Source organism: Scardinius erythrophthalmus (assembly GCF_964197995.2).
Source record: "Scardinius erythrophthalmus genome assembly, chromosome: 15".
NCBI lineage: Eukaryota > Metazoa > Chordata > Actinopteri > Cypriniformes > Leuciscidae > Scardinius > Scardinius erythrophthalmus.
This window is the reverse complement of record NC_138235.1, coordinates 39,559,567-39,574,566: the sequence shown is the minus strand read 5'-3', so window position 1 is coordinate 39,574,566 and position 15,000 is coordinate 39,559,567. Positions and strand designations below refer to the sequence as shown.

At 39.2% G+C, this 15,000-nt stretch overlaps 2 protein-coding genes across 2 annotated transcripts in view; both read right to left on the bottom strand.

Moving 5' to 3' along the window:
* Positions 1 to 2,191, bottom strand: part of tsc22d4 (TSC22 domain family member 4) — a 16,003-nt gene extending 13,812 nt beyond the window's left edge. Inside the window, exon 1 of the mRNA XM_081386908.1 lies at positions 1 to 2,191. This exon is cut by the window's left edge and continues 853 nt beyond it. The gene's annotated coding sequence lies outside the window, so the exon portion shown is untranslated.
* A 288-nt stretch (positions 2,192 to 2,479) lies between these two features.
* The window catches only part of mogat3a (monoacylglycerol O-acyltransferase 3a), a 13,587-nt gene continuing 1,066 nt past the window's right edge, over positions 2,480 to 15,000 (bottom strand). The window contains exons 2-7 of the mRNA XM_081386784.1: positions 12,652 to 12,830; positions 10,589 to 10,793; positions 5,043 to 5,217; positions 4,605 to 4,804; positions 3,483 to 3,562; positions 2,480 to 3,398 (exon numbers count right to left, since the gene is read on the bottom strand). Coding sequence (XP_081242910.1) covers positions 3,324 to 3,398; positions 3,483 to 3,562; positions 4,605 to 4,804; positions 5,043 to 5,217; positions 10,589 to 10,793; positions 12,652 to 12,830 — 914 coding nt within the window. The 3' untranslated portion in view covers positions 2,480 to 3,323. The remainder of the gene's footprint in view (positions 3,399 to 3,482; positions 3,563 to 4,604; positions 4,805 to 5,042; positions 5,218 to 10,588; positions 10,794 to 12,651; positions 12,831 to 15,000) is intronic.

Here is a 15,000-nt window from a genome sequence, read left to right as displayed (position 1 = left end):
ACCATTCCAAAGCACTTGTTTTCTTTCACTCAGTCTCTAGGGTGGATCTGGATCTGATAAACCATATTTTTTGTCCTTAGGTGAACTCACAGGTACGTGGTAAAATCTGTCGAAACCGAAAATGTTAAATATATCACATTTATTCCATTGAGCTTGGCAATCTTTCCTCCTTCTCCCTGCGGCTGTTTGGAGTATTTAGACTAGAGCCAGTACAGTAACAAGAGCAGTTTCTCTGCCCAGCGGTTGCGCAAGTCTCGGCTCTGATGGCTGTTTCCTCTGGCAGGAGTGCAGTGTGTGCGTTCACAGCTCAAGACACAAAAAAGAGACTCATAATCGCCATGCATGCATAGATTTGATTATTTCAAGATCAAACAGCCCATTCCAAAAGATGTTAGCTAAATAAACACCATAATTAGGGCGTTTTGCATGATTCGTCCTGCAGCTTTAACGCCTGAGCGTGTCAGGACATTATTTTTCTTCTAGTTCTGCAGGACAAGTTTGGTAACTATAAAAACAAGAAGTTCTGTTTCCGTCAACTTTCTGCTAGCGTCTGGTGACAAAACACTGAGCGACTTTAAGAGAAGAACCTGCAAAAGAATCAAACTCAAACACAGTGTCTGGAGTTTCAGTTCTGACTGCTTATTTGAGTCTAAGTAAAAGTGGATCTTGCTTTTACCTTAAAATTAAAACAGGAGCAAGTGGAAAAGATCAAACACACAACTTTAAGAGTAAAACTCGAATGCAATCAAACTTTAAATGTAACAGTTCTGGCTCTTTTAACTTCAGATTAAAACTAGAGCAAGTGGAGAAGCTCAAAAGCTTGTCAAACTTGAATAGAACATTCAAAACTTAAATGTTACAGTTGTGACACTCAAATTAGAAATTAACCCATGCAATTCATCTCAAATTAAAACTAGAGCAAGTGGAAAAGTTTTCTGTAACAGTTTGAAATACTTTAAAGAGTTGCTGCTGCAAAGAATCAAACTCAATCACAATCAAGTGTGGATTTACAGTCTCGTTTGATTTGATTTAAAAGTGGATCATGCATTTAACTTAAAATTAGAACTAGCTTAAACACTCACCAACATTAAGAGTAAAACTTGAAAAGAAACTCGAAAACTCGCATTTGATTTGAATAACAACGCTTTTTAACCTTGAATTAAAACTGGAGCAAGTTCAACAACTTAGTGTAACAGCTCAAAACACCCAGCAACTTTTAAGAATAAATCTTAGAATCAAACTCTACACGTTAAAGTTCTGTCTACATGATTTAAAGAGGGTGCAAGCTTTTAATCTTTAATTACAAATGGGTGCTGAACTTGTCTTCCAATGTCCCGCACATTAAAACTCAAACGATGCCAAACACTCTCAGTAAAACTAGCAAAAAATCAAACTATAAATATTACAGTTCGGGTTTGATTCGAATTAAAATTGGAATCAGATTTGATTCCAGTGATTCGGAGTAGAAATGACGTCACAGAACGCGCACATGCACGCGCACTCCTCTACCCCCTTAAGCAAATACCCGCATACGTGCGCACAGAAACAGAAGCATTGCACAATACTGTTGCAGCCCAAAACCTGACATGTACTTACACTAAACTAACCCGCATCAGGTCAATATAAGACCAGAATCAGAGCAGTTCGATGTCAAAAAGAAACATTACAATAGAGGAAAGCTGTGCAGGAGAGATTTCTGGATCTGGATTTAACCTGAATCCAATAGAAATGTGAATTAAGACCGAACTTAAGCCAGAAGCATTCTGTAATCCCATGAAGAAGTCAAATTGTAGAGATTTTGTGAACTTAAACACAGCTCACATGTTGCGTCCACACTTAAAATCCCTGGAGGAGGAGACAATATTCCGTTAAACTGAAATTAGAAAGAGAATAATTTTTTTTTTTTAAATCACTTTAGAGTCAAGGAGAATGATTCAGATTGATCATCCACACCCGAACAGTTTGTTCATTCTCCATCAGTTTGCATCAGATCCACCCCTAATAAAGTACGAGTCCTCCGGATCTCTCGGTTCAGTCGCAGAAATCCCGCAGCTTCAGTTCTCTTGTAGAGTTCAGGAGTGGATTTTCTTTAAAGCGACACTAATGAACTCAGATTTACAGATTAATTCTCCTCCAACGAAACTGTTGACAACTTTCCATCACCCGGAAGTTCCGCCTCCGTTCCTGCGACAGGATCCTACTATGTCGAAGGCATGGCTCATTAATATTCATGAGGCTACGCGTGGGGACTCAACCAATCAGCGATCAAATTAATATTCATGAGATATGCCTTTGCTTTAGTACGATTCTTAATTTCGACACACGCTGACAATTCGCTTATCTTAATCAGCAGTACTTAACAATAGCCAAAGCACAGATCATTAGACTTTACAAATATATAACTTCAACTCTTCGATGTAAAGTCTCAAAATACGTTTGAATCGGTGAACAAAATAAAACGAAATCAAGTCGAAGAGATGTAGGTTCGCACTGCCACCTACCGACTATTTCAAGTAAGAATGCAATTGCATTTTTTATTATGTAAAAGAAATAATTAATAATAATACAAAAATTAAACAGATCCTATTATAAAAAGTACCAATTTATTTGTTTTCCTATTTTCGTACAGCAATATATATCCCCATTCAATCAATTTTCATTTCCTGATTAAAAACAAATGTGAGAACGATAGAGCCAAGATTTACAAGAGCCCAAAGTGTTAATAAACATAAAACAGATATCTTTCAAACTATCAATACAGTGACAATATAAAGCTATAGTTATGTCATGACACCTGTTCAACTCTAATTTGCATCATGATTTTATTTGCAAAACCACGTTCTGTTCTGTCACGACTAGATGTTCAACTGGAACGATGCTTAAAAAACATTGTATTAATGATATCCTTAATATTTTGAATAGGTAGTAAACATTTAATAATAGTAATGAGTCACTAGGTTGTGTTATTTTATGAATATACTCACATTTCGGTGTTACACTGCTATATTCACCACAACAAAACCCTTCTCGTCTTATTGTTTAACTATATAGCAAATGCATTTACTTCCATGTGTTGCAAAGATTCAAACATAGACCATTAGCATGCAAAAACATGTTAAAATCTGGACGGATCCTGATGAAACCACAAACAGTGCAACAAAATCAATCATGATGATTGTGATAATAATCCGTGACAGGATTTTTTTAGAGTTAGTATTGTCCTTTTGTAGTGTAACTTTAGTTTCGTGCATCATCATCAACATCATCATCATAATCAGCAGCATTGATAATTTAATATCAGTAAAACACACACAAAACAGAAGTCAAATGAAGTTGAGATGTTTGTCTTCTGGGATGCCGTAGTTTTTCTTATTCTCTTCAAATAATTGCGTCAGACCCTGCAAACACAGAAACACATGTTGGAAAGGATGCATATTAAAGATTAAAGATTGTAAAATCATAATTAAAATCATTTGATTCACCTTCATGTAGAGAGAGTGAAGAGCCTCAATGTCGTCTTTATTGGGACACGGAGTCTGAGTTACAGGAATGGGGCGTCCGACTACAGACAGACACACTGAGTTATAATATATACATAATATATAATATACATCCACACAGACAGGGGTCAGTATAACATCACACTGATCTGGACGCATTAACCCTCTGGTGCTCCTCCGTCATTTTTGACCGAAAAAGTTTTTTTTTTTACTTTATCGGAATGGTATGAAACTTGGTAATGGTTTTGGCACTTGCTTTGTGAAAAAAAGAAAAGAAAATCATGGACATATTTCGAAAAGGTTAAATGGTCCTGAAATACAGTAAATCGCTGTCAAAAATGAGCGCATTGGAAACGAATGAGACGAGTTTCCTCTAGTGGAAGCGTTTGGTACTGCAGCCGAACACGCTCTCACTGAAGATCATTTTTTCCGATATCAACCTCAAATTTTGAACAGAACTTGTTTAGATTTATGGCTTTGATTTTTCTCTCAGTTTTAGAGTAAAACTTGTTTTTGCTAAATTATATATTTCATATAAAAAGTTTAAATAGTATTTTTGTGCATTTTTCATAACAATGTAAATGTAAAATTCTATCTTTTTTAAATGGTTCACTTCAGCGATAATCTGCCAAGTGTCGTCTTTAAAAAGAGATCAAACTTCAGTCTGTCGCTCTAAAGCATTCAGGATTTACCACAGTTTAAGTTGGACATTTCATTTTCAGGTCTATGCTCAAAAAGTGAATAAATGGATTATAAATACAGCGTAAATATAATTTAGTACCATAAAATCCCCTAAAAATACAACATATGAAATAAAAAACATTAGCAAACTAAAATATAGTACATTAATGTCATTGAAATAAATTTTTTTTTTTTGACCGACACACGAAGAGCACCAGAATTATCTAGATGTGCTGTACAACACAACCTCAGGTGTAGGTGTGTGTGTGTGTACCGACGGTGTGTATGGGCTGAGTGTGTATGGGCTGAATGTGTACACGCACCCATGGTGTGTATGGGCTGAGTGTGTGTGTGCTGAGTGTGTGCATGCACTCACTGTGTGTAAGGGGTGAGTGTGTGTGTGCTGAGTGTGTGTGTACGCACCCACGGTGTGTATGGGCTTGCGGTAGGGCAGCAGGCCGAAGCTGTACTGGAAAACCCCCCTGGCGTGGAACAGAGGCATGGCCACGCCCATCATCCGCTGGAGGCGGTCCTGCACGCGCCGGAGGGCGGAGCCTGTGGGGTTCTCCATCTGATCGAACAGCTCGTTCTCCCCGAACGAGAAGACGGGGACCAGCCACGCTCTACACAGAAACAGCGTACAGTGATCAAACCCAGGAGAACTTCTCTTACACACACACACACACACTCACATACTGTACTCACAAACACAGACTCACACTGACACATAAACGCACTCTCTCTCTTACACACACACTCACAGACTCACATACTGTACTCACACACACAGACTCACACTGACACATAAACGTACTCTCTCACACACACACACAGAATCACATACTGTAGACACACACACACCCGTGTTTGAGGGCCAGTTTAATGAAGCCTTTGCGCTGCAGCAGCTGAAGTGTTACGGCTCCCGGTCGCGCATCGAGAGACTCCGGAGCTCCTCCCACTGCGATCACTGCGGCTTGACCTCCACCGGGACGACTCAACAGGTGACTCGCACTGGCCTTCTCACTCGACACCAGCCCTGCAGAGGTCAGAGGTCAAGGTTCAGACCAAGCGTGCCGCATAAGTGCTGAAAAGTGATCCCAGCATAGCTCATTAACCCAGTGTCTCGATCGCCCCCATTGTGGCTTGTCCCAGTATAGCTCATAAACCCAGTGTCTCGATCGCCCCCCAGTGGCTGGTGCCAATATAGCTCATAAACCCAGAGTCTCGATCGCCCCCCAGTGGCTGGTGTCAATATAGCTCATAAACCCAGAGTCTTGATCGCCCCCCAGTGGCTGGTGTCAATATAGCTCATAAACCCAGAGTCTTGATCGCCCCCCAGTGGCTGGTCCCAGTATAGCTCATAAACCCAGTGTCTCGATCGCCCCCCAGTGGCTGGTGTCAATATAGCTCATAAACCCAGAGTCTTGATCGCCCCCCAGTGGCTGGTCCCAGTATAGCTCAAAAACCCAGAGTCTTGATCGCACCCCCAGTGGCTGGTCCCAGTAAAGCTCATAAACCCAGTGTCTCGATCGCCCCCAGTGGCTGGTCCCAGTATAGCTCAAAAACCCAGAGTCTTGATCGCCCCCCCAGTGGCTGGTCCCAGTATAGCTCATAAACCCAGTGTCTTGATCGCCCCCCCAGTGGCTGGTCCCAGTATAGCTCATAAACCCAGTGTCTCGATCGCCCCCAGTGGCTGGTCCCAGTATAGCTCAAAAACCCAGAGTCTCGATCGCCCCCAGTGGCTGGTCCCAGTATAGCTCAAAAACCCAGAGTCTTGATCGCCCCCCCCAGTGGCTGGTCCCAGTATAGCTCATAAACCCAGTGTCTCGATCGCCCCCAGTGGCTGGTCCCAGTATAGCTCATAAACCCAGTGTCTCGATCGCCCCCAGTGGCTGGTCCCAGTATAGCTCATAAACCCAGAGTCTCGATCGCCCCCAGTGGCTGGTCCCAGTATAGCTCAAAAACCCAGAGTCTTGATCGCCCCCCCCAGTGGCTGGTCCCAGTATAGCTCATAAACCCAGTGTCTCGATCGCCCCCAGTGGCTGGTCCCAGTATAGCTCATAAACCCAGAGTCTCGATCGCCCCCAGTGGCTGGTCCCAGTATAGCTCATAAACCCAGAGTCTCGATCGCCTCCAGTGGCTGGTCCCAGTATAGCTCATAAACCCAGAGTCTCGATCGCCCCCAGTGGCTGGTCCCAGTATAGCTCATAAACCCAGAGTCTCGATCGCCCCCAGTGGCTGGTCCCAGTATAGCTCATAAACCCAGTGTCTCGATCGCCCCCAGTGGCTGGTCCCAGTATAGCTCATAAACCCAGAGTCTTGATCGCCCCCCCAGTGGCTGGTCCCAGTATAGCTCAAAAACCCAGAGTCTTGATCGCCCCCCCAGTGGCTGGTCCCAGTATAGCTCAAAAACCCAGAGTCTTGATCGCCCCCCCAGTGGCTGGTCCCAGTATAGCTCATAAACCCAGAGTCTTGATCACCCCCCCCCCCCCCCCCAGTGACTGGTCCCAGTGTAGCTCATAAACCCAGAGTCTTGATCGCCCCCCCCCCAGTGACTGGTCCCAGTGTAGCTCATAAACCCAGAGTCTTGATCGCCCCCCCCCCCCAGTGGCTGGTCCCAGTATAGCTCAAAAACCCAGCGTCTCGATCGCCCCCCGGTGGCTGGTCCCAGTATAGCTCATAAACCCAGTGTCTCAATCGCCCCCCTGGTGGCTGGTCCCAGTATAGCTCATAAACCCAGTGTCTCAATCGCCCCCCTGGTGGCTGGTCCCAGTATAGCTCATAAACCCAGAGTCTCGATCGCCCCCCCAGTGGCTGGTCCCAGTATAGCTCATAAACCCCGTCCTCCCCATTTAGTCTAATGGGACGTGATGGAAACTAAACAATCAAATTACACTTCAAAGATTTTTTTCAAAGATGTTTTATGTCATTTTAGGTAGTTTTTAATCACGCAAATTTAAGTTTAAGTGTTTAAGTTTGATCTTAGTTCATTATTTGATGCTATAAAAATGGGATTGTGACGTCATGATTGACAGCTGTGATTGACAGCTTCTCTAAACAAAGTAATCACTAAAGCACTTTAAAAACAGACTTTTTATGGGGGGGATTTACGGGAAAAGATTGGATCTTCAACTTTAATTTCTCCATGTCCATAACTGTTTATTTCACACAATAAACTTTGTAGTAACCTTTTCTGCGGGATTGAGGGCGGGACCAACAACAAACTGAACTAATGAGGCACGTCATTGGTGGTTTCCATGCAAAGTTGCAAAGTAAACTGCGAAAAATTGGAATATCACATAAAACATTTTGCAAATAAAGCACGGTTTTGTCACAAACTGAATAACTGAGGCATTTCTTTAGCTATATTTAAAATTATACATGTGTGAAAATTTGGAATATCGCATAAAAAAAGCACCTTTTCATCACAAACAAACTGAACGAACGTGATGTCATCAGGGTTCTAAATTAACTTTTTTGATCACCAGCCAATGTGGCTGGTAACTTTCTAAAGTTACCAGCCAATCAGAATATCCACTAGCCAAATTTTTTTTTTAAATAGGCTACATGTGGCAATCCTGACAATACATGATGACATTATTGTGATCAAACACTACCCAGATAGCAAACTGACATTGAACCAACATGGAAACGACGTCTCTCCTGACATTGAAACAACATCACTTTGCTCATCGAATTAACGTTGAATCAACGTCAGACACGCCATTCAACCGCATTTCAACATTGAATCAATGTTTTATTTTCAACGTAATAAATAGTAAAGATTGATCCAACGTTGAAATTTGATTGATGATTGATACTAACCTTTACAACTAAGAATCAACGTTGAATCGACGTCTGCCTGCTATCTGGGTAGCCATTCACGACCCGTCAGCCATTTGGCATTTTCTTTTCTTAGTTTCTCTGTCGATACCCTCCCCAGATAGCAGGCAGACGTCGATTCAACGTTGATTCTTAGTTGTAAAGGTTAGTATATCAATCATCAATCAAATTTCAACGTTGGATCAATCTTTACTATTTATTACGTTGAAAATAAAACATTGATTCAATGTTGAAATGCGGTTGAATGGCGTGTCTGACGTTGATTCAACGTTAATTCGATGAGCAAAGTGATGTTGTTTCAATGTCAGGAGAGACGTCGTTTCCATGTTGGTTCAATGTCAGTTTGCTATCTGGGTCCTCATCCCCTGCCTCGTTCCTCTTCTCGCCCCCAGAAGTCTGTCCCAAGTACCACTGCCGCATTTCGTTTAATACTTTAGCCAACTCCGTTTGTCTTATTTCTTGTGTTTTCTGTGTCCATTCGTTTCCATGGTTTCTCGCAAACTTTAGGCTAAAGAAAACTCAGAAAAAAGTTTCTGTAATTAACAGAAGAAAGACAATATAAGTTGCACTGTAGTTTCCACAAGTGTTATGGCTGCCGACATTAACAGACGATTTTGCAAAAAATAAAAAAATAAAACCAAAAATGTTCCGTCTCGCCTCCGTGTTCGGCGATCAGGTTTCATTCTCTCGCAGCTAGTAACTTCACGAGCGTGTCTTTTCCGCGCCGTTCTCTTCCGTGTGTGTGTGTGTGTGTGTGTGTGTCGGCGCGCTGCGCTCTCTGCTCAATGTTCTGCTCTGTCGTTAACGGCCCAAATGCTCGAATCATGTACCGCTCGGCGATCACGCACTTGAAAAGCGTGAAATTTAGAGGTGGATAAACACACTTAGGAGGTGGGTTAACGCTATTTCCGAATTTTGGGAGGTGCGTAAACGGCGTTTACGTGCGTTTAGCCTCCACTACATCCCTGCATGCATCACCGGCCAAACTGGCTAGTAAGTTTTTATTAACACCCGCCAAAATGAATTTTAACCCGCATTTGGCGGGTGTTAATTTAGAACCCTGGATGTCATTATCTGTTTACATCTAAAGAAAAATGGCAAGTAAACTTGTGAGAAAAATTAATACTGCATAAAAAAGCACGTTTTCATCACAAAAAAGGGAACGAACAAGGCATCTCAGTAGTTGTTTCCATTTAAAGATGTGAATTAAACTTGTGTGAAAAATCCAAACATTGCATAAAATATTTGCAAAAAAGCACCTTTTCATCACATCAAGTTGTGAATCAAACTTGTGCAAAAAAACTGCAAAATGAAGCAGTTTCATCACAAACAAAGTGAAGAAATCAGGCATGCCAGTTTCCATCTAAAGTTGCGTATTATACTTGTGTAATAATTTTTTTAAAATATTGCATTACACTTTTTTTAGCATTTAAAGGAGGAATTTATTAGATTTTATGCACATCTGGAGTTTTTTACTCTACATCCAAACACTTGCATGAAATACGCATGGATGGAAACAGCCATTCTGAACTGAAGAGGAATGTTGTTCATAAAGTGAAGGAACGAAGACTTTGGGTTCGGTGTTCAAATCTTCCCAGTTTATCAGCGAGAGAGAGAGAGAGAGAGAGAGAGAGAGAGAGAGAGAGAGAGAGAGAGAGAGAGAGAGAGAGAGAGAGAGAGGTGGACAAGGAGGAGCAGAAAGTCCACAAATCCTATCATATCTTCTGCGTCTGTTTCTCTGATTTACACAATCAACCCGTGACACTGTTACACCACTGACCCCGAGCTGAGGAAACTCCATCCGACTGGGGAAATGTGACTCAACACACATCACGATCGACCTTCGTTTCTTTCACTTACAGTTGCAGAAATACAACATTCTTAAGACTATTAAGACACACATTTAAACTCACAAATAATGTGTTTTTTGTTTCTGTATTTCGCATTCTCACAAAAACACTTTTTTTTTCTTCAGTATTACAAAAAAAAAAAGACTTTGATAATTTGGAACAATAATTTTATATATTTATATATATATATATAAATATATATATGTAAAAAAATATATATATTATTTTAAAAAATATATTAAAAAAAATGTCCTTGAGGACTTGAAACCATAAGAAACCCTTAAAAAAAATTAAACAATTAAAAAATAATAACAGACTTTTGCTTTTTTTCAGATATATATATATAGCTGAAAGTATAATAAAACTAAATCAAATGAATAACTATAACTAATATATTATTAATCAATGTACATATCTCTCTCATATTTAGTTCATCATAAATTAACTAATGAGATCTTCTGGTAAAGTGTTACCAAAGGAACATACGAAACATTCATTCTGCTGACAAAAGCTTGCGTGTGTACGTGTGCGTGTGTGTGTGTGTGTGTGTGTGTGTGTGTGTGTGTGTGGCTGTATCACCTACTTGGTTCTGGTTCAGGCATTTCCACAAAACACTTTCACAACATCTCATTACACAACAAGGATAAACATCAAGGGCAAATACACACACACGTACTATACAGTAAACACACACACACACACACACACACACACCTCCGCTCATGATGTATTCTCTGAAGAAGGGAACTCTGAACCAGAAGGGAAGCATCAGCAGGTACGGCGTGAGTCCCGGGAACATCTGAGAGAATCCGGACGCTTCCGTGCAGAAATTCCCGAATCCGCCGGCCACCAGCACACCGTGAGGATGAAAGCCGAACAGATAGTTATTCCGAGGGTCCAGATCCGCTGTTTTTATCAGCTAGAGAGACAAAGAAACACAAAGTCTTACCCGTTCACTGAACACAGATCTGAACTTAAATCATCAATGCTTTGGAAAACAGACCAAAGGTTGGTCTCTATTTACCTCAGACTATTGTAGAAGAGAAAGCGCTTCAAGTGAAAAAGTTCATTCTAAATCAAATGTACTGAACTAAACATTTTTTTATTATACAAAATATGTATTTTTCTAAATAATTTGGACTCTAAAACCAAAGCCAAATGTGACCCTGGACCACAAAACCAGTCACATGGGTCAATTTCTGACATTCACTCACAGAAATACATGTTTTATATATTTACGGTAGGAAATTTACTAAATATCTTCATGGAACATGATCTTTACTTAATATCCTAATGATTTTTGGCATAAAAGAAAAATGGATAATTTTGACCCATACAATGTATTGTTGGCTATTGCCACAGATAAACCAGTGCGACGGTTTTGTAATCCAGGGTCACAAACGTCCAGGGCCTAAAATTAACACTCGCCACAAGAGTAAAACTCGGCGTTGGAGAGTATATGAAGCGGTGTCACTCGCCAGATGAATGCGCGAATACTAAACTGAGCTCTCTTTCACGTCTCTGTTACACAAAATCATGCCAAACACAGTGAGTATCCTAGCAAACATAGTCGGTTATGTCTTAAGTGAACGTAAACAGTTGAGAAAGAAAACACACGTGTGTATCAGTATGTTGGATCTGTGCCTTCGCTCTTAAAGTGACAGCAGCCTAATAATAAACCTGCGGTCTGTGTGTGTTTCTAATGTTAATCAAACAACTAAAGAGACAAAACCACTCACAGCTCTTGACTGAATAACTAACTTTAATAAGTGTGTTATTTTACATTTGCTTGCTTTATTCAATTTTTGTACCTGAAAACTACTGTCAGACCTGAAAAACACTTTATTTCATTTGTTTCTTTGTTATATTGTATTTATTTGAGCTTTTGCTTGTAATTCGATTTTTTGTTCTTATTTTATTATTAACTGTTTATTTGTCTTTAATCATGTTTTAAAAAATTATGAGTTAGGCAAGTAGTTTTAGCTATGGTATCGAAATTGGAATAGAGAATTGTGAATTGTGAGTTTTCACTGGTCTCTAAAATGTTGGTGTCAATACTGCCTGTTTTTGCAGAAACAGTTTCATGGCCATTGGCAGGTGTGGAAAAACGTTAGTTTTGTCTAAAGAATTTGTGCACCAAATTTGAGGTTAATATCACAAAAATTGAGGTTCCTGTGAGATTTTGTTCAGGCGCAGTCCCAAAAATAGCCACCGGGCGGCAAACACACTATTGAAATAGTTTTTAGTTTTGAAACGTGTTCTCTTACAAATTAACACATTTCTGTCACTTCATCACAAAACAGTCACCTTGAGTCTCAGACCTTTCCAACGATATGCGTTTAGTCAAATTTAGAAAACGATTTGACTAATAAATGTATTTATGCCATATCAGCAACAAAGCTATTTTCATCGTGAAAACAGAATTAACAACATAATTCATACAATTAACAAAAAAACTATATTAAACATTTCAGGTTAATACAAGATATAAACTCTAAAATACATTCAGGTGATTTTGACTAATAAATAAAATAGTTCAGTAGATTATGTAAAATGTGAAACATGACACCGCCTACTAGGGGGAGGAGCCAGCTAAAATGTATTAAAGTACAGTTTCAATGATAACGCGACCAATTTTGAATGAATTTTAAGTGTTTGAGTGTTCACATGATACCTATTTTTTGATGATTACTGAAAAATGCGAGCACGCAAAAAAAAAAATCAAAAAAGCACGTCAAGTGTCCAGGTGCCTGAACAAATGCTCGCATAAAACTCACTGTGATGGGGAAATATTCCCGAAAATACGTCCATATGCGCCAACTTCTGACCCACTGTGACCTCCGACCCCCACATGAGGGCGTGTCCCTGTCCAGATACAGCCAACCAGCGTACAGCGCTCCCAGAATCCACCAATCACTGAGGCACAAGAGCACAAACGCAGCCAGACAGACCTGAGCTGGAGACAGAGAGAGAGAGAGAGACGTGTGTGTGTGTTTATGATTTATTACAGACGAACAGTGTGACTGACCTCTAGAGCGATGTGTGTTTATTAGTGTGTTTGTACTCATGTCAAACATTTAGCCAGTTCAGATACACAATGTTACTAATTTTGTTGTGGATAGACGGACCGCTGGTGCTTTAATGGTGTGTGTTCAGTTCTGATCATCAAACACACTGAGCTCCAGATTCATGTTATGTTATTTTGAATGAAAGTTTCTATCCTTGCGTTCAAGGTCAAACTATCAATAAGTCTGGCCTATATTTCACTCTAGTTCAATAAGATAAAACATTATTTTAGATTTTTTTTTTTTTTTTGCATTGTGATGTTATTTTCATGACAATCATGTCTACTGTAATATGAAAAAAAAAAAAATGAAAAAAGTATGCCAGTATTTCAGGATAAATAAGCACATTAACCTCACAAAAGATCAATAATGTGCGGAAGTGGATTAGGGCCAGGTAATAATAAAAAAATAAAACCATCTCAAGATTAAAGTCATTATAATGCGAGATTAAACTCGTTAAATTTCGAGAAAAAAAGTCGAAATACAATCTTGAGAATAAACTCATTAAATATTGAGAATAAAGTCGTTGTGTTTCGAGAAAAAACTTGTTAAATTTCGAGAAAAAAGTCGAAATACAATATTGAGAATAAACTCATTACATTTCGAGAACAAAGTTTTTGTTTTTCGAGAAAAAAACTCGTTAAATTTCGAGAAAAAAGTCGTAATACAATATTGAGAATAAACTCATTACATTTCGAGAACAAAGTTGTTGTGTTTCGAGAAAAAACTTGTTAAATTTCGAGAAAAAAGTCGAAATACAATATTGAGAATAAACTCATTACATTTCGAGAACAAAGTTTTTGTTTTTCGAGAAAAAAACTCGTTAAATTTAGAGAAAAAAGTCGTAATACAATATTGAGAATAAACTCATTACATTTCGAGAACAAAGTTGTTGTGTTTCGAGAAAAAAACTCGTTAAATTTCGAGAATAAAGTCATTGTGTTTCGAGAAAAAAAGTCGAAATGAAATGTAGAGAATAACGCATTGGATCAGTGTTCATCGCATAGCCTACTGATAGAGGACATGGCAGAGTTGGATCACTTAGTCAAGCTATATTTTAGCTTTCAAGCTTTCTTTCAGTAACAAAGAATAGAACATTCTTAGGTCTAGGTCGGCTAGGTCTTTTTAAAAGAAAAAAATCTGTCCAATTTGCGCGATGTACTCGCTTTTGTCCAACATGAAATTCATAGAAGTTTCGAGGTTTCCCAGGATACCATAAGACGCATTATTAAACTTGTTGATCCTCAAGGTGTGGAATTTAGACGAAGGAGAGTAGGCTACACTTGCGCTGGCCCAAATGCACTCTGGCATAAGGACAGCTATGATAAATTAAAACTGTACGGCATTGCCATTAATGGCTGTATAGATGGTTACAGTCGTTATAACGACTGTAATCTTGTATACATTCTGTGGATGGAGGCGTACACAACCAACAACGATTAATAATGCGTCTTATGGTATCCTGGGAAACCACGAAACCTCGATGAGGTTGATATCAGTAGGCTATGCAATGAACACTGATCGAATGCATTATTCTCTACATTTAAATTCAACTTTTTTCTAGAAACACAATGACTTTATTTCTCGAAATTTAATGAGTTTATTCTCACGATTATTTCGACTTTTTTATCGGAATTGAACGAGTTTTTTTCTCGAAACACAACGACTTTATTCTCGAAATTTAATGAGTTTATTCTCAAGATTGTATTTCGACTTTTTTCTCGAAATTTACCGAGTTTTTTCTCGAAACACAACGACTTTATTCTCGATATTTAATTAGTTTATTCTCAAGATTGTATTAATAGTTTTTTCTCGAAATTTACCGAGTTTTTTCTCGAAACACAACGACTTTATTCTCGATATTTAATGAGTTTATTCTCAAGATTGTATTTCGACTTTTTTCTCTAGAAATTTAACGAGTTTAATCTCGAATTTTAATGACTTTAATCTCGAGATGGTTTTATTTTTTTATTATTGCTTGGCCCTAATACTCTTCCGTAATAATGTATTTAAGCCATTTAAGTTTTTATTTTTCTGTATTTCTAAAAAAAAGTACCATAT